At 31.7% G+C, this 22333-nt stretch overlaps 1 protein-coding gene across 1 annotated transcript in view; it reads right to left on the bottom strand.

The window, feature by feature from the left end:
* Positions 1-22333, bottom strand: part of LOC118194967 (degenerin unc-8-like) — a 194026-nt gene that overhangs the window by 54815 nt on the left and 116878 nt on the right. The window contains exon 8 of the mRNA XM_085821410.1: positions 20880-21009. Coding sequence (XP_085677536.1) covers positions 20880-21009 — 130 coding nt within the window. The remainder of the gene's footprint in view (positions 1-20879; positions 21010-22333) is intronic.

Here is a 22333-nt window from a genome sequence, read left to right as displayed (position 1 = left end):
TAGCATGAAAACCCAAGATAAAAATACAATTTGAAATTAATCTTCTCTACTTAAACTAAAAAGCTTATTTCGCTGAATTAAAGCATTTTTTCGCTGACTATAAGTAGGATATTTCGAAACCTCTTTAAGAAATGAAAAAGAAGTGCACTTACATTTCATTGTGACTTTTTGAGATATATTAAAATATCGACAATCGACTTCAACCCATGTGACGAATCTTATTTGAAAATTTTAAATTATATTCTCAACAAATAAAAGCCTTTTCTCCTGGCATTGAATTTCAGAGAAAGACAAGAGTTAATAAAATTAAATCTGACAGTCTTCTTATTTTCCACATGATACAAGATTTAAGGACCATAAAAGTCCTTTTAAAGATTTAGTTGGATCGGTATGTAATTAACCAATAAAGCAAGACTGTTTGTTTCATGAAGCATTTTTTTTTCAAGAATAAAAGGAGTTAGCTGCTTTAGGAAAACACTGCATAATCAAAAAGCGTATTTTTGGTTAGAAGTTTTATATTTTCTAATTAAAACAAATTTTTATAAAATGTGATACTAGAAATATGATACTAGAAATGCGAAACTAGAAATTGATGAAGATTTCTCAGTTCATGTACTTAAAATTATTCCTTCAGTCTAAAGACCATACGAAACTTGTTTTAACATTTCTCAGTTGATCCTTTGTTATAAACGTTGAATAAGATATTTTCTTATCGATAAGTAAGTAAATATTGAATGTAGTTCTAAAAATTAATTAATAAGTTTGCGAATCTCCCAATCTAAGGTGGATTTCTATTAACATTTTGTAGTACCGGATATAATACATGATAATATATGTGATCTTTTAATTTGTTCAATTAGAGTACTTAAATACAGTTTCTATAAGGACATTCGCACTTTGAATAATATTACTCACATATAATTCATTTAGGCCCATCTAACAGAAATTAAGAAACAAAGAAGCCTTAGTTCTTAATAGCAAAGATGTTAAGGAACAAATCGTAAGTTGCTTAGTATATTTGCTATAGGTCATTTTCTCATGATAATCTGTTTTAAAACTACGTTTATAATTATAATTTATAATATATATTTAAATATGTATCATATATTTTTAAGTAACTATACGTAAATTCTCTGTTCTGTTAAAAAGAAGAACTATATTAATAATTTAAATCAGTGCAAGTCTAAATATACTGGAAAGTATTAAGTGATAATTTTAACGTATCGTTTTCCCAAAATACTTCATATAAAATTTATGATATTAAATAATGTAGGAGTAGTACATATAAAATTTCTACTAGTTCTTTCCTTAACTTCTAATCTGATACTTTCTAAAACTTATTGGAAAAGTGCTGTATAACAGTACCTCCGTATGGGAATCAGTACTCTTGAAAGTATAAAACGCAAATAAAAATCATACGTAGAGCAGGGATTCTAAAAAGTACTCAATATATTATTTAAATTATTATTATTACATATATTTTAAATATTATGTAATATTTTTCTGATGCGTTCAAATTATTTATAAACGCATAACAAAAAATTATACTCTGCCTTATTATAGTATAAAAAATGATCAAGTGAGAAAGGAACGTTATCTTAATCCTTAAACTGTCATTTAACAATTAAGACACTTGTCATTTAGCACTTAATCCATGATGATGTCGTGTCTATAACAAAGTGCAATTCTACGCTGTCCGTCTGCAGAAATCCTCATCTCTTTTAAGTGATTTGTCTTAAGTCTGGTTATGATAGTCAATATGGCTCTGTCACAGTTCAATTCCGGGATGGAGTTTCCTTTAACTTGACCGATTAGTCTTTGGATAGCAACTGCATTGGCCAACGAGGGTTAGGCAGTTGGATGGCTGAGGAGAATCGCGGGATGCCTTTGCAAGCTCATCGGCTTCTCATTAACAAAAGTATTTACATGAGCTGGTATCCATTGTAAGATGCAGGATCTTTGGGCAGCAATGATTTTGTTTGTGAGCTCAATGATCTGATGACTGAGTTGACATTTGCCCCTCTGGATCGCTTGCAATGCTGATCTGGTCAGAGAAGATGATGATGCCCTTGGAACTCTGGTCTTCTTTAGAGAGATAAATCTCCAAAGCACTTTTGATGGCGACGAGCTCGCATGCATAGTTGGAGGCGATTTTCCCAACAGGAATACTGTGGCATTTCTGCACTCCGTCTGGTCCGATGATAAAGACACCCACTCCTCCTCTGTTCAGATTGGAGTCAGAAGAGCCGTCTGTGTAGGCGATCGTCAGATCTTGAGTTAAGGTCGTGAATTCTTCAATGGTATGGTCACCATTTTCTTTGATTATTGCGGTGGGATCCTTCTTGGTACAAGGCTGTAAGAGATTTAAATAAATTTTTGTTTGGGGGAGGAGGCACAGAATGTTGTAAGGCTCTTTGGAAATTTTGAGAGTTGATGATTTGAGAGAGATAATTGAGGTTGATGTTATTTCTGATATCTTGGTCATGTTGGAGGGTCGAGGATCTATTAAGCCTGCAATTTTCGCTCCATGCCCTGAAGGCTCTACTTGAGATATGATGTTCAGCAAGGGTTTGTATTTTGTTGCTAAATTTAATTGTTATTAATTTTCTTCTGCCCTCCAAAGGGGTGAGGCCGCATTCCTTTTCAATTTTGATGTTATATGTTGATGAAACAGATCCAGTGATGATTTTAGAGGCCCTATATTGAACAGCGTCGATCTTTCCTTTAATAGTAGACCTTGCCGATGCCCATATGGGTGCTGCGTATTCGAGAACAGGCCTGACGATGGAAGTGTAAGTGTTCTTGAGGGTTTTTGGTCTTGATCCCCAAGAGGCACCACAAAGTCTTTTAAGGATAAAAATCGTAAAAACAACCTTGTATTTAGCGTATGTATATTGAAACAATCAATCGATTTCGAGGGCAGCTCAAGGTCCCTCCTCATCAGCAGAAAGAAATACCTAGAAAGAAGAAAAATAAAGGGGAAGGAGTCTCAGAAACATGTGGTCCTTATCAGCACTGCACGTGGTTGTAACCGGATTTTTAATCAGAGTTACACTGGCCGCCTACTTTTACTGAGCCAGGCATCTGATCAAACATGTAACACAAAGGACAAGACAAATTAGAGAAGTTAAAAATAGGGAGCGAGGGGCAACTGCACATTCACGCTCAAAATCTGAACTTCGAATAATGGAAAGCAACCACTGAACGGATTTTTATACCCTCTGGTAGTACCAAACGCGAGGAGGTAACGGCATCTATCGGCAGAAACAGTAACTGAATTAAGATAGTAAAATTTGGATTGGACTTAAAATCATTAACTAAACATGCTAAATCTTTGTGAATATGAAAAGCCTCAAGAAAATGCAATTCACCTATGATAGAAGCCTTTTGGATAATTTTTGCAGACCCCAAAATAATAATTTTTGCAGACCAAAGTCAAAATTATGGTTAAATGTCCAACTATGATACGCTATTGAAGACTTGTTAATTTCGCCTTTTCTGACATAAGATTCATGTTCCTTGATACGAAACTTCAACGCTCTTTTTGTTTGGCCAATATATCTTAAACCACACTGACACGATATACTATAAATTCCCGAAGAATTCAAGACAGAAACGCAATCTTTTAGAATCGAAGGATGAATTTTATTAATAGGGGAGAAACTGACTTAAAAATTGAATTTCTGGAGAATCTGTGCAATTTTATAGCTAACAGAAGGATAAAATGGAAGCACGACAAGGTCATTAATATTATTTCTAACAGTGGAATGTCTTCTTTGATGGGATTCTGAAAAATTTTTAACGGCTTTATCAATAATCACGGGAGAAAATCCACGGTCAATCGCAACTGCTCTCAAATAATTAAGTTCATTGGTAAGCAAAGATTCAGAGGAACAAACTTTAAGCGCGCGGAATACATAATAGTAAAAAGAAGCCATTTTTTTGCTTAACAGGGTGGCATGACTTGGCATGGGGTGGTAAACAAACTGCAAAGGGTTTACGGTACACAGTAGTGCTAAAATCAGTTTCATTGCGGATTATAAGAATATCAAGGAAGGGGAGGAAACTGTTGGATTCAATTTCAAGAGTGAATTGGATGGCTGGATCAATTGAATTCATAATAGATAGAATCTCGGATAAATCCTCCTTATAACTGTCAAAAAGCGCGAAAGTGTCGTCTTCATACCGAATCCAAAGACGAAAAGATAGTTTATCAAATAATTTCATCTCAAAATAGTGCATATAAATGTCAGCAAGTACCGCACTGAGAGGATTACCCATAGCCAATCCTTCAACTTGACGAAAATATGCATTTTGGAAAACAAAGTGGGTTTGACTCAGAGAGACTTTAGTAAGCGAAACCAACTCATTAATTTCAGTATGTGTGAAGTGAATTCTTTCCCGAAGCCTGGCTCAGTAAAAGTAGGCGGCCAGTGTAACTCTGATTAAAAATCCGGTTATAACCACGTGCAGTGCTGATAAGGACCACGTGTTTCTGAGACTCCTTTCCCTTTATTTTTCTTCTTTCTATGTATTTCTTTCTCCTGATGAGGAGGGACCTTGAGCTGCCCTCGAAATCGATTGAGTGTTTCAATATACTTACGCTAAATACAAGGATGTTTTTACGATTTTTTTGTCACATTAGCGCGTTTCTCTTCTAGTCTTTTAAGGATGTTTAACTTTTTCAGTGCCTTTATTGAAACATGTTCAAGGTGTTTAGAGAATCTCAACTCTGCATCTACAGTCCAAGATACTTGGGGTTAGAAGTTTGTTTGATTTCAGAACTTAATAGCTTTATAATAGGATGAAACGAGCTTCTGTTTTTTCTATCTGTTGAGAAGACACAAAAGTTTGTTTTATCTGGATTAATTTTAAGATTTTTTTGACCAGATTGCAATGCCCTTCATACAGATATTTAGAGCCATAACGAATAAATATAAAACTGCCGTAACGCTCTGGAAAATGTTTGTTCTCGTCGCCTGCGTTTTTTGATCTTGATGATCTAGTAGCACCATCTGTAGTCGGTTTTAAAAAATTATCATTTATACTAATCAATTTATCAAAATTCTTATCTTATCAGAAGATCTCATTTCTTCATTTCTAATACAAAAGAACATCAGGAATATTTTAGTGACTTGGTTATAATATAAATTTAGTTGCAGGCAATAAAGCATTTGCTTTTAACATAAAACGTATTTAATTTCACATAGCATACTATCGCAAAATTCTGCATACTAAACACACCAGAGAGGTTAGTGGTTGTACATATTATCCATTGCTAAGTTAATTCTAAAAAAATGTCAGTCTGATTTTTTGTGAAGCACGTGCACGACTCACGTGAGAAAGTAAATCGTTCGGGAAATCGTCGCGAAACACGTATAAAGATAGTTCAGAGATTTTCCCGAAATTAATAAAAATTCTTCTGGGTACATCTATTTGTTCCAAATTATGTAACTTGATTTTCAGCTCTTAAATACGTTTAAATTTCTTTTCGGTAAATTGATGTCCCATGAAATTCTCTTTTGCTTCCAATATTATTGAAGCATTAGTGTCAGAATCAGAATATGAGGAGTTATAAGACAAGTGGGTCAAAAGTTTTATGTACTATTGAAAATATATTTCTTTTGCTGATAGACTGTTTTACAGAACTGTCCTTAAAATCACAGTACTATACGTCATCTCAGGAATTCCATTTCAAATCGAGAAATGAAGATTTGCCATTTGCATAATTGCTTTCGATTCATCAAGCCTTCTTCTTAAGTGACCAGTTGTCAACATACATTGATTCCCTCAACATTTAGCTACTTTTTGTTGGTATTTCGGGGCATTCTCCAGATCATAACATACGATTGCGGCAAGAAGAAAAGGCTGGCATTAATACCAAATAGCACTACTCATTTATGTTAATAATTTTTTCGCATCCTCCTTCTTCCTAGTACAGGAATCTAAGAAAATCCCTATCCGGAAGCTAAACACTTATTTGTAAAATGGCGTTACGTATATCTAATGTGATACTGTATTTACGTAGCCGAAATCTGTTTAAAATAATCGGTATTAACTCCAAATAGTTCGGATGTTTTTATAAGCTATCGTTTAAGGACATGCCATTTTGTTCTTTCGCTGACGCATCAAATGCACTCTTTGTTATCTAAATACAGCTCTATATAATAGGCTAAATTTATAATAGGATAGCTCTATATAATAGGATAAATTTCGACTTTAACTTCTTCAACAGATTGTATATTTTCTTCAGCCCATTCGTCAAAATATTTTTATATTCTTTCACACAGTCTTTTGACGGAAAAGTTTTCAAGCAAGATTTTTACATTTTGTCTGATAACAATCTCTTATCAGTTGAAAACGCACACCCTTCTAACTAAGGAAGAGACACCTGATATATACTTCACGCTCTCTAATAACTGATGAAATTATATTTCAGCGACTTCATCCATTTTTCTTCTTGTTTGTATCGTAGCAGGATTAGTTATTCCTAACGAGTCCGAAATTTTTCATCATTAACTTAAAGTGACAATACAGTCTTGGTACTTACTGTAAGAGAATTCCCGCTTTTCAGTGTTCCCCATCATTGTCCATCCTATCTAGTTGTTGATTAACTTTCACTGTTATACGTTTTCTCCCTACATCTGTGATAATAAGAATATGAATTTCTAAAGACGATTTTTCGTATAGCAAATCCACAGGTTTTTTTCTGCACGCCTGTTCAATAAATTCCATGTGTTCGGAGTTTAGCAAGATATTTACCTCTAGAATTTTAAGCTATGTTAATACATATTTTATCCTGATTTAAAGTTTGAAAGTTACAGCGATAATTACCTTTATACAGTCTAATTAAATATTTACTAAAAGTTTCTTTCTTTTCAGTTCTCCAAACAAACCATGGATTAGTTCTTCATTACCACATTTTTTATAATTTAAAATATTAGGCGATTACTTCGAAATATTGAATCACTGGGTACCACAACCCATTAAGATTCTGACATTTTTCGTTTCCATCCTCATGAAGGTTTACTAATTAAGTTCGCGAAGTAATTAATTTGACGTAAAATTTATTCGTCAGAACCTTCTTTTTTACCATTTTCCCGTTCTGCAAAATGATTTCCATGAGACTCATTCTGGACAGTGTAACATATTGTCAAAAAATGATCCTGACGGTATATAGAATACTTGAATGGTACATTTATTATTAGGAAAACTAGAAATCTTCTGGTTTTAAATTTAAACACCTTCCTTTTTAATCAGCTTCTGTTTACTCTCTTCTGGGTTCCATCGGCCTGCATTTGGACAATCTCAACTCTGATGATGTAAATCAAAAATATGCAGATCAAATGTTTATAATTTCAAGCCACATCTCTATATACTAACTGCGATGCAGATGTACATGCTGGCATCCATTTTTCATGCGAAGTTGAAAGTCTGCTTTTGTGTTTCGTTTGCTTTGGAGGGAGAAATTATTCGCTCCGCCTGTTTCGTCTATAACCCTGTTCTTTCCCATGCAATTAGTTAAGTGTTGAGGAAGAAATTCCATTAGACTGTGTAAATCATATTTAAACTCTTCCTTTCCTGCTTATTATATTCAAGTATTAAATCGTCTGGAAAGAATATAAAGAGAATAATACTTCCGTAATATCTGATACCAGCATTTAATGCTTCCAAACTAAGCATATGCGTCTGACAACGGTCGAAAAATTTCTAAAAGCTTTAATATCATTAGCCTTTCTCAGTGAGTTAATTTTCAGTAAATTATCCAAGCGTCTGTTAATCAGCACATCTTTAACTCCGAATCTAGGATCCAAATAAATGAATACAGAAGCTATTCGCACACTTTCAAGCGATTTTCCTCTACTGTAAAAAATCGCCGGCTTAGAAAGCATTTTTTAACTGTAACTATATTTTTGAAAGTGTAAATTATCGTCTGTTATTTGACAATTTGTCTTCATGCAAAATGGCGTTTTTAAAGAAGCAATGGACGGAAGGCTATATTTGTGATCTCTCCGAAGAAAATTATTTAGATATTAAAAATGTTGTGAAAGCCATGATGTTTCGGTAGCTAAAGCAACGATAGATAATGTTGCCAATAAGAAAGGAAAAAAGTTGTAGAGACATTAGGATTTTTGGAAGCGAGAGAGATTGAAGAATTAGCAACGCCTTTGCCGAGAATCGAACCACGGACCTCTGAAATACCGGCTCAGTGTGCTGACCACTACACCCCCAAGGCATGCTACGAAGGTGGGAGAAATAAATAAAGTCGAAGTTGGGCTTCAAGGAGAAATATTGTCCAAAATAAATCAACAAATGGAAAAACGGGATGTTTCTAATGTTGCAAAAGTAAGAATTTTAGTATTAAAAGAAAATCTTTGAAGTCAAAGTACAGTTGCATGATCATCAAAATGCTCAGAGTCAGCTGTAAACAAAGTGATTAATGCTGATTTTAATTTTAAAATGGCGAAAGAAACGTAACGTGCATCGTCTTTTCTTACCATGACATATCGCCGAAAGCAGAACTCGCTGCAGAATTCTCTACGAGAAATAATTATTCGGACAAAAATGAAAAAAATATTTTCACAATACAGGAATATTGAGTATATTTGAATGACCGTAATAGAAAGAGATCCATTTATTATTAACAAAGAGGAGAAAAAATATTAGAACATGGTTTGCAGAATCTAAAGAAAGTTCTGCAAAGGGTTTTATGATTGCTGCTGGTTTTTGGTATAACGACAAATAAAAAAATATGATGTGTGCACCACATGACTTCCTTACACGGAATATTAAATTATACTAAATACTATATTAAATATATATAGTATAATTATAAATATATAATAAATACATAATAATAAATATATATTAAATTATTATTTTCTTGCATGGATTAAATCTACTTCGTCGATAGCGCATAAACCACAATAGAATAAATGCACTCTTTAAAATACACTATATTTGTTTATATAGCGACACTCTGGCCCTAGGTTCACTTAACAGCGTTATATTTCGTTCATTTTTTTAACTATGTCTATGTCTATGTCTTGTCATTTAGTAAGAGGCAATCGACCACTAACGGCCTTTACCAATGTATTATACTTTTAAATGCTTGAGGAATCGAGTAAGTTGTATCCAATAATATGGAAGTACTTGTGCACATGCTGTGCTAGAACTCAGAGATTCCTAGTGACAGAGGCTCCTGTGCCGCCCCCCGTAGAATAAGTAAACTTTGAAAAAATGAGGCGTCGTGTGGCGCCATCTATTAGTATCAATTTTTAACTCAGAATACACAAAATTTATATCAGAAAGAATTATCTAATCGTTGCCATATGTTCTGTTCAAATACTATAATAAATCTAAAACGATGTATAAAAGAAATAAAGCAAAGAACAACAACAACAACAAAAAAGAAACAGTTTTTCACAGACGATTGAGTATTTCTCATTCAATTAATTCAGTTCTCACTTCGCGACACGGCAAAAATACATTAAAACTCAAGATGTCTGTATTGAAAATTATGAAGTAAATCTTAAACACTTATTTCCTCTAATAAATTCCAGAATGGATTAAGCATGATTTAATTCGTAATAATAAAAGAAGGCTTTATCAGGAAGCTTACTTTCTCTAGATTGGCAACAAATCTGCTATTCTGCTATTTCAAATGTAAACAAGCAATGGCCGCCATGGGAAAAATTATTAGGCTTAGCGGCACTTAAAGAACTTTTAAATTGTTGATAATTGTAAACATATTACATACAGATTTACTAAAGGCATAAAAACCTTAACCCCAAGATAAGAACAATATAATTCAATAATTTTTAAAGCAAAAAATGAACAATTTTCAAACATATAAGAATAAAGAAACTAAGATCATTTAGCCGAGTAACAGAGTGGATATATATATATATATATATATATACATATATTTATATACTTTTGGTGGGGCCGATTGCAACCAAAATACGAGGTGCACATCTACATGTTATAGCAGTCCTATATACAAAATTTCAATGTTCTGAGGCTACTCGTTTTTGAGTTATGCGAGATATATACGTACGCACAGACGCCACGAAAAATTCTCTTTAGAATTCATTTTAAATTAGTTTTGCAAATTTTTGGGGAAAAGAGAGCTTTCTGTCCTTACGTACAGATGTCAAGCAAAACATCGTTAAATTGCATTCGATATCGGTGAAAATGGATATTTGCGTTGAAATATGATGCCTGAAACTTCTCGTGATTACAATACTTTCTTTTTACTTCGTACAAGGAAGTAAAAAAGAGAGCACAGAAACTGTTAAGGTCAACTCTGCATTATTATCAAGAACATATTTTGCACCCAATATTCAAATATGAAATAAATTTCTTTACCCACAGTTCCATCAATCAGTACAACTGCATCAAGACAAAGCAATCAGCCGTATGTCAAAATCCACTTTTAATTTCCTGGTGAAAATGAAACAAGAAGTGTGTATAAAGGCCGTACCCTACACTCATATCCCTACTATATGTCCTGATGTATCATCCAAGGATTTTAGCGCTTTTGAACTTTTAAAAAGCGGATTGTCCAGAATTCGACTTACAACTCTTCTTAGGAAAACTGTTGAAGAGGAATGTTATAAAATACCTCTTCTGCTACTAAAAAAAGCTTTACTGTTTTGGAAATTACGGCGTAGAAAGATAATGATGGAAAAGGGTTATCAAATGGAACATTTAAAACACAAATAAATTTTAGGTAAATTATTTCTGTAAATACAATTAACATCGTCTAAAAAATGTGCGAACAGCCTTAGTAGCCGAATCATAATTTTCATAAGAAAGTGAAAATCCTTCTAAAAATACGAATGCAGTTTAATGGAATTCTCCTAAATGTGCATGCAATTAAAATAAAATTAGTTTTTCTAGAAACTCGTTTTCGTGAACAGCCATTTTAAAACATTTTCAAACAAAGACACTGACTATTACAACCATAACATTTGGACATAGATATTTTAGGTAATTTAATACGTTTGGCGTATTACGTTCTAGTGTTTGAGCAGATGTATAAGAATTAGGTGGTTTATATCGGTAAGAGTAAAATTTTGGTTTCATAACCGAACCGTTTTTTTGCTATAAACTTCCATAATTTGGAAGCTTTAAATGATGGTATCACATATTACGGAAGTGCTATATGCCCTATTCTCTTTAAATCCATAACACAATCGTTTCGTAATATTTCTCTGCAGTTTGAAGCCATTTGTCTAAGACTCTCGATCCCAAAAAAACGTTCGATTTCAGGATCACCTATCTTAAGAGAGCAAAATTTATCATTGAACTCTCCTAAGTCTCTTTCTGGCAAATTTATGTTAATAGAAGGCTCAACTAATTCCAGTTATGTCCTTTTAAGAATTCTAGTAATGGTCATTTTCAAGCCACTTCTCGTTTTCTTTAGCTTAGTTATTTCTTCTACCGACATATTGATAAACGTGTAAGATTCTTATGAATTTCATAAAAGTGGCTTTTAAATTCGAAATACATACTACAATAATTGTAATTAAGTCTTCAGAATATCCTCTCCAATCAGTTCCCTAGAATCCCGACAGAGATGCCAAAAAATTGTTCAAATGTGATCGTTTTCTTTTGCTCAAGTTATCAAAACTCTTATCTCATCAGCTGATTTTTATTCCTTCATTTCTGATCGAAAACAACATGGAGAATATTTAGTAATTTGAAGATACTATAAATTCAGTTACAGACAATAAAGCACTCGTCATGCTTAGCATAAAACATATTTAATTTCGCACTTTATATTACTACACAGTCATACACACAAAACACAGCACAGAAGTTAGCGGTTGTCCATCTCATCCATTACAATGCTATTTCTAAAAAAATTAATAATAATTTTTTGTGGCATCCATACACGAATCATGAGAGAAAGCAAATCATTTGGAGAGAGTTTTAACACTTGATATTTTAAACTAATACTTCTGGTTTACCAAACATGAAGGGTGTCCGCGGAAAACTTTTTTTACCACGGTATTTTTTTACGATGATATTTTAAAACTGTGATATTTTTGAATCCCTTTATTTTCTCCTTACTTTCTTTTCTCTCACGGTGTTTTGTAAGACGACGTTTTCGCATTTCGTTGTTTTCTCCGCGACTTGGTGATGTTCGCCGATTGAGAACGCGTATGGAGATGGCTGCTTTTAGGCTCTTTCCTTGAAGCTGGAGTTAGAGCTCGTGATTTCAAGTTTTGTAACTTATTGCTCCGGCCGATCAACTCAAAGTAGCTGTGTCTACCCGAGCTATTCCTAGTGATGTCTTTTCTAAGTGATAATAAATACGCTAGAAAACTATGCGTATGTCAGTATTATTTATATCAAATAATTACGGCACATTCACCGAGTATTAAATGTTCAAGTGCCAAGACTGATGCGGATTCTAGTCGTCGATTGCAAAAATAATTTAAACTTAATGACTGCAAACTTGTTGATTGTGGTTTTGAGGTAAGGTGTTGTTGGGTAATATTTATTTGTAATTCCGCAAGTCATACGCAGTTTCTAAGAATAGAATTCAATAACAGTTTAAATTATTGTTGACTAATCGTAAAAGCATAAGTCGTACTGAAAAATTTAGTTTTAGAAATTTCATATCTAGAGAATCAAAACTAGAAAATGGGGAGTAGAGGCAACAGAAAATTGTTGTTCTTTACCCTGAGTAATTAATTCAATAGTTAGTACATATGGCCTCAAAATATATCAAAGGCCTTTTTAGCTCTTTATTTTAGGATATATTAACTCTCATTTCAAAGATATAATCCGTATCAAACGATTCTTAAAATTATGACCCATATTGCGTGAAAATGCAAATTTTTCTCGAAATTAAAATTATTAAATACATATATTTCCTGTGTTATCTCTTTTGCACCGTTATAACTATCTGAAATATCAAATGGAAAAGAAATTTCAAATTAGGCAAAAATGCAAACTTTATTAAGCTTAGATTATTAATAAATTCTTTCGATTTCAAAGATGACCAGACACAGGTCTCTCTTCTTCGGAAGGAAACAAATTTTGGCTCTTAAAAAATTGAGATCTCTGTCTGATTGCTCTCGAAATCGATTACAGTTTTATTAAAAATCTAAGGCAAACAAGTGCTGCTGAGATAGTTAATATAATTCCCAAAAACTTTATGCTTAGAAGTGAATGAAAAAGAAAAGCTTTTAACATTATAATTGCAGCCAAATATATATTGAGTTTTTGCTTGCTTCATAGAACTTTTGTTTAGTTATGAGATACACAATATGTAGATTTTCTGATGGCAACAAATGTTACCAAGTTTTGTGACTATACTAACAAGATAGTAAAATAATGAAGGTAACTACTTATGCAAAAGCCCCAGAAATAAGCAGAATGCAAAAGCCCCAAAAATAAGATCAGATGATTCAACCGTACAGTAAGCATAATGACTTCCAGCATTATACATAATGAACATCTAATCACTTTTTACAAGACATTATGCTTCGATATAGTCGTCATATCTATTTCCCTATACTATGTATTCAAAGTATTTAAGGATAGCGCAGTAGCTATAACAAGCGACATTAAATTGGCTCACGATATTATTTTTGCCTTTCAAAATAGTCTCTTTTAAATATAAGTTTAAGATTTCGTTACATTTTTCTAAAATTTATGTTAGTTATTTTCAAAATTTGGATTACAAGAAATTTTTCATTATGCCTGATGCAATTATTTTCTCTCAATCCTGCAGTTAAATAATATGCTAATTGAAGAAGAAAAACACTTATCTTCCAAAAATTCATTTTTCAAATCTGATATTAGAGTACAAGATATTATTTTCCGCTTTCCAAAATATATACTACCTTTAATTTGAAAGCAAGAAACGCTAGTTAAATAGTGTAATAAAATGTAAATAAAAATACTCGAGCTCATATTTAAAGGAACAAATATGCATAGAGCGAGTTTCATAAATTGTATCTTTTTCCCATTTATTATTATGCTTGACTTATAAGAAGATGCTCTCATAAATATATCCACTTCAGAATGAAATCTCTTAGTATTAATAAGAAAAAGACTTTTCAGTTCAAAGTAACATCAATTTGAGTACATTCGATAGCGCTCTGTCTAAGAATATACTTATTGTTGTAAACAAAGCTGGGCACAATTCACTTGCAATGTAACTGAATAATAATTGACTTCTAATGTAGTTGCAAATATAAGTAATTCAGTTACAATGTGATTGTGACTACAGTTACAATTAAAGTAATTAAATTAGAATATAACTGTAATTTGAAATCTTCCATTAATAATGTTGCAATAATTATTAATCAGGCAATTATAATGCAATCGCATTGCAATTGTATTATAAATTCAATTATATTGTATAATAAATTCAATTACATTGCAATTGTATTATAAATTTTATAATTACAAAATAATTGTAGTTGCAGTTAATTCAGTTACAATGTAATTGTAATTGCCTGATTTTATAATTAAAATTATATTACAACTACTAATACAATACAATTCTAGCCGAAGCTATAATTATACTGCAGGTACAAAAACTAAAATTGCAAAGCAGTTGCAATCAAATTTATCAGTACTTGCGGTTTAGTTCACTTTAGGGAGGCACATTGTTTTTATTCTAGATATAAAATATTGTTCTCGGGAAACAAAATTTGCAGACACGATCATGCGTCGGAAATTAACCGACAACATGAAAAGAAATCTAGAGGCAGCTTTCGAGAGGTGCTGTCGATGTGCAAAACATAAGATCTTAATAAAACTTTCGCATGCCCTCGCGTATAACTGTTTCTCAAAATATAGTTACCCGGTAAAGCATAAGATCTTTAACATATCTTTAAAATTTGAACTATCTTTTATTCACTGAACAAATTTGGTAATTCATTGTTTTTACTTTATATTTAAAACTATATATAATGCAGTTATAACTGAAGTTATTGGCACTTAGATTTACAGTGTAACTGCGAAAGCAATAAAATTTTCAGTTTAACAGTAGTTAAAATTCTTTTAATAGTGGTATATTGATTCAAGTTCGAATTCAGGCGACCAGTCTACATGTTTGGGATCTCTGTGGTTTTCCTTCTAAGAATACAAGAAATTTCCTTTAGAAAGTCCTCCACGAAGACATCTTCACATTTAAATACATTTGATGTGTAAGTCTACTGAAAAAATTACTTAAAAGTTTTGCCTTTTATAATTCATAAACCCCCTTTTCCATGCCCTAAATTACAGGATTTTCACATAGGGGGCGTTGAGAAATTTTTCGCTCCTCAGCGCGTGGCACCTTTAAAAAGATTGAGAATCACTGATTTAAGCAAAAATTGAAAAACTTTAGTACTACCAATAAATTTTACAATGATTATTTTTCCAATTACTCATCAGAAATATTAAAAACATACATTTTGCCACTTGCACAACCTATTTACTATTTGCATTAATACGCACACATAAAAATTGGTTACAATTTTAATTCACAAATTTTAAGCTATAATACTTTAATTCTAAAACTTAATATGAAATTTGGACCTATTTAAGAGAGATCATTTTTTTATGTCTGGTCTTATTCCACTTAGTTGTAACCGTAAATTAAGATTCACTTTTAATTTTATTCTGTATTTATTTTTCAAATATAATATGGTTCTGTATTTATTTTTCAAATATAATACAGTTATGTATTTACTTTTCAAATATAATATGGTTTATAAATATAATATGGTTATGTGCGTGCTCATTACGGTTTCTATGGAAATGAAAGAGCCGATTTCTTAGCTAAAGATGCTTTAAATTTACCCATTGATATCAACATTAGCATTCCAAAGAGCTATTGGAAGTCCTTTCATTATAAGAAGCTTTTAGCTGAGTGTAATGAGGAATATATTTTTATTTTGTAATGCTGAGGTCACAAAAAAGTTCTTTCCTTCTACTTACCATAGACTGCATTCCGAGTCTTTCCTCTCTATAAATTTTACAGTTTCTCAATTTTTATATAGTCACGGTAAATTTGCAAGTTACCTGTTTCGTTTTAATCTAAGATCAACAATTTATGTGAATGTTCAGAAAGAGTACCTCAGGATGTGGAACATTTTCTCATGCCCTACATTTGATGGCCGTAGATTAGGCTCGCAGAACGATTTGAAAATTTTCGGAGTAACTTGACCAATGAACTTATCTGTTTCGTGAAGTCCAGACTAATGTTCTCTGCTTTTGTTCGTTTTATTTATGCATGCAACATTTAATGTTTTAATTAACTTAACTTCTGTAAGCCCCGTGTTGTACATATATGATGCACGGGGAGTCTGCATGTATTCAAATAAAAAAAAAATATAATATGGAAGAAAATCCTTGTTCCCACAAATAGGTTGTGCAAAAAGGCAATAAAAATGTAATAGCTTTATTTGAAATGTCTTAAATACTTTTAAATACTTTTCTTCGGTTCAGCCAAAAGTTAACACGTGTGTTATTTTAAAAATCTTCAGTTAGAGTTCGATTACAGGAAATTTTTATGAATTGTTCTGTATCTTCCCAAGATAAAATTTCATGTACATTTGAACTAAATGAATTTCTAATCAAATTTTCTTTTCCCTAATCCTTAAGAAAGTACATGTTGAAATTACTTATCGATGAAAAATATCGGATGCTAATTCTTCTTTTATTTTCAAATTAGTTTCTCTTAGAAAACGTTTTTAAATTGGTAAAACGCTTAAAATACTCTTATCCAATTCTTTGATTATTAACTTGAGTATTTTTATAATTGCATTTAGTTTATCTCTATTGATAAACAAATTAACATTTTGTCCTTTTAATTCTAAATTTAATGCTCCAAAAATATCAGCTAAATATGCTGAACTTGCCAACCATAATGTATTAAATAAACAATTTTGCAATTCAAATTTTGAATCACAGAATCAAGAAAACTTGAATTTCTGATCAAAGTTCAAAAAGAAGATTTAAAATTTTGCCTCTGATTAACCGCTTTGCTCCGGAAAGTAACAAAGGCGTTACATATTCACTGCCCATCTCTTGGCATAAAATCATAACTATTCTTGCATTTAAAACTCGGGTCTTCATAAAATGAACCCTTTTCAGAACTTGATTCAAAACATGTTTCAGGTTTTCGGGGATTGCTTTGACTACTAAAGCTTCAGAATGAAAAACGCAGCGAGTAAATTTAGTTTCAGGTGCGACTTTCTTTATTTGAGAAATAACACCGGAATGTTTTCTTGTTAAAGCACGAGCTCCGTCTCTGCATAATTGTCAATTACTTTGAAAATTTCATTTGCTTTTGCTTATTCATGAAGAGATTTGGAAAATAAATACTCTTTGGCAATGCGTTTATCTTATTCGAAATGTATGTAAACTATTGAATTGAACAAATAAATAATTGAACAAAATTCGTTATCAGCACATTCATCCAAGTGCAATGCGAAATACTCACTGTGTTTAATTTTTTGAATAAGTGTTTCTTTTATAGAATTTGCCATTTAATGAATTCTTCGACTTACTGTATCATTTGATAACTGTATATTATTAAGGTCATTAGCCATTTTGCTGTTGAATAATGTTAAAGGCAATTCTTAGGCTTATTAGGTAACTATCTTCCAAAGCTTTTTCACTCGAAGTAACAAAATCTTTCATTACTTGTTTAATATTTTTGAACACACTTTTCAAAATAATCTTCAGATTTATCCTTTAAATTGGCATACTTGGTTTCTTAATTTAATTGGATAATAGTTCACTGCAAACAACACTTTGAGGTTGAGGGTTCTTTTACTCTCCATTCCAAATAAACTCAAATGATAAACAACTGTTATTTTATTTTGTATAAACAATGTTTCTTTTCTTTTAGATATTCTTAATGCTAGTAGATTGTAGTGGATCCACCACCTGGTGAATTATCACTTTTCAGCCTAGTCAATCCTAGCCATTTTTCCACTTCGAAAAGCTAGGTTTGTGTTATTAATATACTATGCATTTAAATATTTTTTCACAAATATTTAAATGCATATTTTTTCCTAAATATTTAAATGCACAGCATATTACGAGTTCTTTAAAAGTAAACGGCGGTGTTCTCAAATCGTATAGAAAAGCGAGGAATACAAAGCAACAAGAAGACAAAATACCTGCTGTTAAGAGACAGCAAATCGACGTAATAAAAGATTTTAATTGACAATAGAAGCAATTTGATAGCGGACATAAAGTGTAGACATGCTAATATATTGACAACTCTAAAAGAATTAATGATCTTTCTATAGGAACTTATTTTCATTTCCTATTACATACAACATCCATTTCTAAACATCATTTATTACAAATTTTGTTATTTCCATGGGTAAAAGAACATTTGTGAAAATAAAAACGGATTATTTTCCCAAAGTCTTGAGCGGCTACTGATCTTAAACAAAGCTTAGATCGCATAAATTTACGAGAGAACAAACTTAAATAGGACATCGGGGTAATTAATTTTAGAATTTAATAGTTAAAAATACTTCCTTTCTTTGAGTACCACTGGCTTTTCTTTTGCGTTCTACCAGTAGTACGCGTACCAACGGTTGAAAATCGGTGGTCTAGAACGTATTTTTGAGCATAAATTACCTGCAGTAGAAAATACTGTTTCTGCATCTAGTTGGTGGCTCTGTTAATAATGAGCGATGCAGTACTTCCTCTAAATATTTGCCTTGAATATCTTCATGTTCTAATAACTCGTCAGATGATTTTGGATAAATCTATTTTTTATATTATTTTTGCATTTGTGTAATTTGTTGCAGTTTTTTATTTATAGTTAACAGTATTTACTTACCGAGAGGCAATGTTTTTCCTATATTAATATCAACATCTTCTTAAAAAAATCCTCTGGATAGGCTTGTGTTTGATTTTCGTAAATGTTTTGGTAGAGATTTACGACAAACGTAATTAAATTTGACCTAGTTAGCTTGCAAGGTTTATCCTAAGTTTGTAGCAGTTATTTTTAAGTTTACGTTCCTTTCCTATCTCTCCTAATTTCAGCTTACAAATTCCTTACCAGAATGTGCTTTTGGAATTGCGTTTAATGCAAATGAGGTTGAGTAGTATTTAAGTCTAAGTTCCACTGACTTCGAGAGAGAGAAGCAGAGTTTCTGACTAGCCTACCTCTAGAGCCACATCTCTCTAAGCTATTATTACGCTCGGCCGTATTACGGGCCCTTGATAGCTTCGCTAGCTAAATTGATACTTAGGGGTCAACTACTTAGAATTGTGTTAGCTTCGACTAAATCTTCTTAGTTAGTCATTAGTTAAGTTCTTATTTCTTATAATTTTGAGTTCATGCCCAAGTGGAGACTTTGTTTTACGTCATGAGAAAGGTGCCATCTTTAATCCTTATTTTGAGCAATAAAGGGTAATTTCTTTGTGATTTTTACGTTTCTGTTACTGAACTTAAGCAATTATTCGTTTAGCTGTTCACCAGGTTCTTCCACACTTAGCTATTAAATAAAAGGGAGGAACACCACAAGCTTCTTTTCTTCTTTTTTGTTTTCTTTTTAAAAGTCTTTACAATTATGTAAATAACTTAAAATATTTTCTTGTTCACTATGCCGTTCTTCTATACACTGTATGATTATAGCATTTCCCAGTCTGTGGAATGCCCATCCCTGGGGGCGTATGGTCCTTAGTTAGGGGTACTTAGTGATGGTTTATTTACTCGAAAAAATGATGAGCGATGACGAAAAATAATAAAGTATTATAAATGCTGATAAAAATCAAAATATTCAGAAAGTTTTAATTTGGTTTTGACTATTTCCAGTGATCGCTATTGACAGAAAAGTATTCAAAATCTATGTAACAAATTGCAACTAACCCGCTCACGCACGCCATAATAATCCGTTTCTTACGCATCATATATAGCCATTCCCTACTTCTTTCCTCACTACGCAAGCTATACAGTAATTGCGAGCTAATTGTATTTTTAATGTACTGAACAAATCATCAAGTTAGTTGTGTAGCTCTCTTTCCTTAAACTGTAATATACAAACCAGTTTGAGTGAAATGCTTTGTCTTGATTTCCTGTCTTTAAAATTCTTAAATGTAAAGTGTTATTGATATAAAAATAGAAAAAAGTTAAAAAGTAGATCTTTGCATCCAATAAATAGAATCCACTTGTGGATAACAGCTCTAATCTGATGTCTACACCAAACAAAGATTGGGAGATCAGCAATTTCAGTTAAGTTTGAAATTTCACAAAGATAAGTGGTTCCAAAGACTTGCATAACCATGCAGCACTTTTCAGTAAGAAATAAATTCAATTTAGGATTGCTCAATGGCTCTATAACTGTTCCAGAACGTCTGAAAAAAAGTGATCTTATGCTTAAAATGTTAGAATTTGGTTAATCATATACTGTAGAAAAAAAGTATAAATATTTGAAACACTTTACGAATTTCTATTAGAAATGTTAGCACAATTTACAAACGAAATCATAGAGAACATAATAATCCTCTTACAAGATCTCCAAGGGATGTTCAAATATTCCTTGTCCAAACAAAGTGAGTTAGAGGCATTTCAAATCTCTTCAATGAATTTTTTCTTAAAGCAGCTTCAAAATTATCATTCTTTGAAAAAGAAAAGCTTAGGTTTTTCTGTCTTTATACATTCCGGTGTATTAAATAACTGTTCAAATAACTATTGCAAAATATATTGCGAGAACAATGGAGTTGTGTCATAGGTTCTGAAGAAGGAAGTGAGGGGTATTCTAAAGTCTCAGGGGCATGCAAAATTAAAAAAAAAATGGATACCGCTACTCTAATATAACCGTTCACAATGATGTAATAAATTGATTTAAATTATATTTCTTTCCTTTCTTTAAAATAATAAAAGGCAGTACCATTTCCTTGGCTATCGTTTGTCGGGCAGATTACTCCTCGTTGAGGGATAACGGTAGCTGCTAGGAACATAGGATGATAGCATTTACATCGTCTATAGAATTCCAAACCAACGCAGTGCTTTTCGCAGTGCTGAAAATAAACAATGTTTTTTTTTAAAAAAACGAAATGTTTTTAAAAAAATGCATTTAAAAAATTTAGTTTGAATTTACTTAGTTCAAAATAATTTGAGAACAAAAAACATATATTTAGTTTTTATTGAAGCAAAATTATTCATAAAACAGATTAATTATCTTTTAATAGTCTGTCTCAGTTTCTACAGTTTTGAAATACTCACTATCAATAAAAATAAAATTTTGGCTCACTTGTTAAGTAAAATGAAGATAGATTTCAGACAAATAGCAAAAAATAAAATAATATAAAAAGTCTTACTAAAGCTTTAGAATAAAATGCATTTGCACGATTTACATTTCATAACAACGATTAGCATTTATGACTGAAATTTTTGTGTGGCTTATTTCTTTTCAGATTGGAAAAATGAGTAGAACATTTTGGGTATAGGTTCATCACAGTCTTCGTACTCAACATTCTTCATGGAAAGTGTAGTCTTTTAAATTTTATGATTGGATATCGCACACCAGAAACAATATACCATTTCGTTTTCCAAGTTACCATTTTTTTAAAAAAATGCCTAAATTTTAAACTAATTAATTTTCCTCTTTTTAAAACAACGCAAAAAATTCTCAGCCTGTTTTGTGTACTGTATACTTACATACGAATGACGTCGGAGCAGGTTATGTCTTATAAATGAATTCAAATAATACCAGACCTTAACATCATTTAAAAAAATGTTTAGTTCCTTAAAATTTGCGTATTATGCATCGATGTATTCTTATAAATTCCAATTTCATTCTTCTGAATTAATTTAATATTGTGGACATTTTATTATAAAAATTTACTTTTACTTCAGGTTTGATTTAAAATAATTATAAATAGTATATTATGTTATTTTCTGCTTTCCTGTTAGAAAATTTACCTTTAGAGAGGATGACTTTATCTATATCTATTTCTCTCTCTTCTTATGTATATATATATATACATATATAACTAGCAAGACAACATGAATTAGAGAGACCTTAGTGGTCAAGAATTTTGCGCATTGAGCTGCAAAAAACTTTTTTTTACATATATATATCCTTACTATCATTAATCCAGAAGAATGGAAACTTTTACTCAACAGTATTCTATTTAACAATTATCTGCAATTTCATAACAATATCTTTAAACAAGTACAAGGAATTCCTATCGGGGAAAATTGCTGGACTGCAATCTGTGGTCTCTTCCTTTTCACTCAAGAATTTAAATTTATACGTTCACTTAATGATGAAGAACACAAGTATTACGAATACATCTTTCGCTATATTGATGATGTTATTCCATTTAACAACTTCAACAA

Source organism: Stegodyphus dumicola, chromosome 7, assembly GCF_044657685.1.
Source record: "Stegodyphus dumicola isolate Sdum_Otavi_A_Nest chromosome 7, ASM4465768v1".
In the NCBI taxonomy this organism is placed as follows: domain Eukaryota; kingdom Metazoa; phylum Arthropoda; class Arachnida; order Araneae; family Eresidae; genus Stegodyphus; species Stegodyphus dumicola.
The sequence above is the reverse complement of the archived record's forward strand: the minus strand, read 5'-3'. Positions and strand labels throughout refer to the sequence as shown.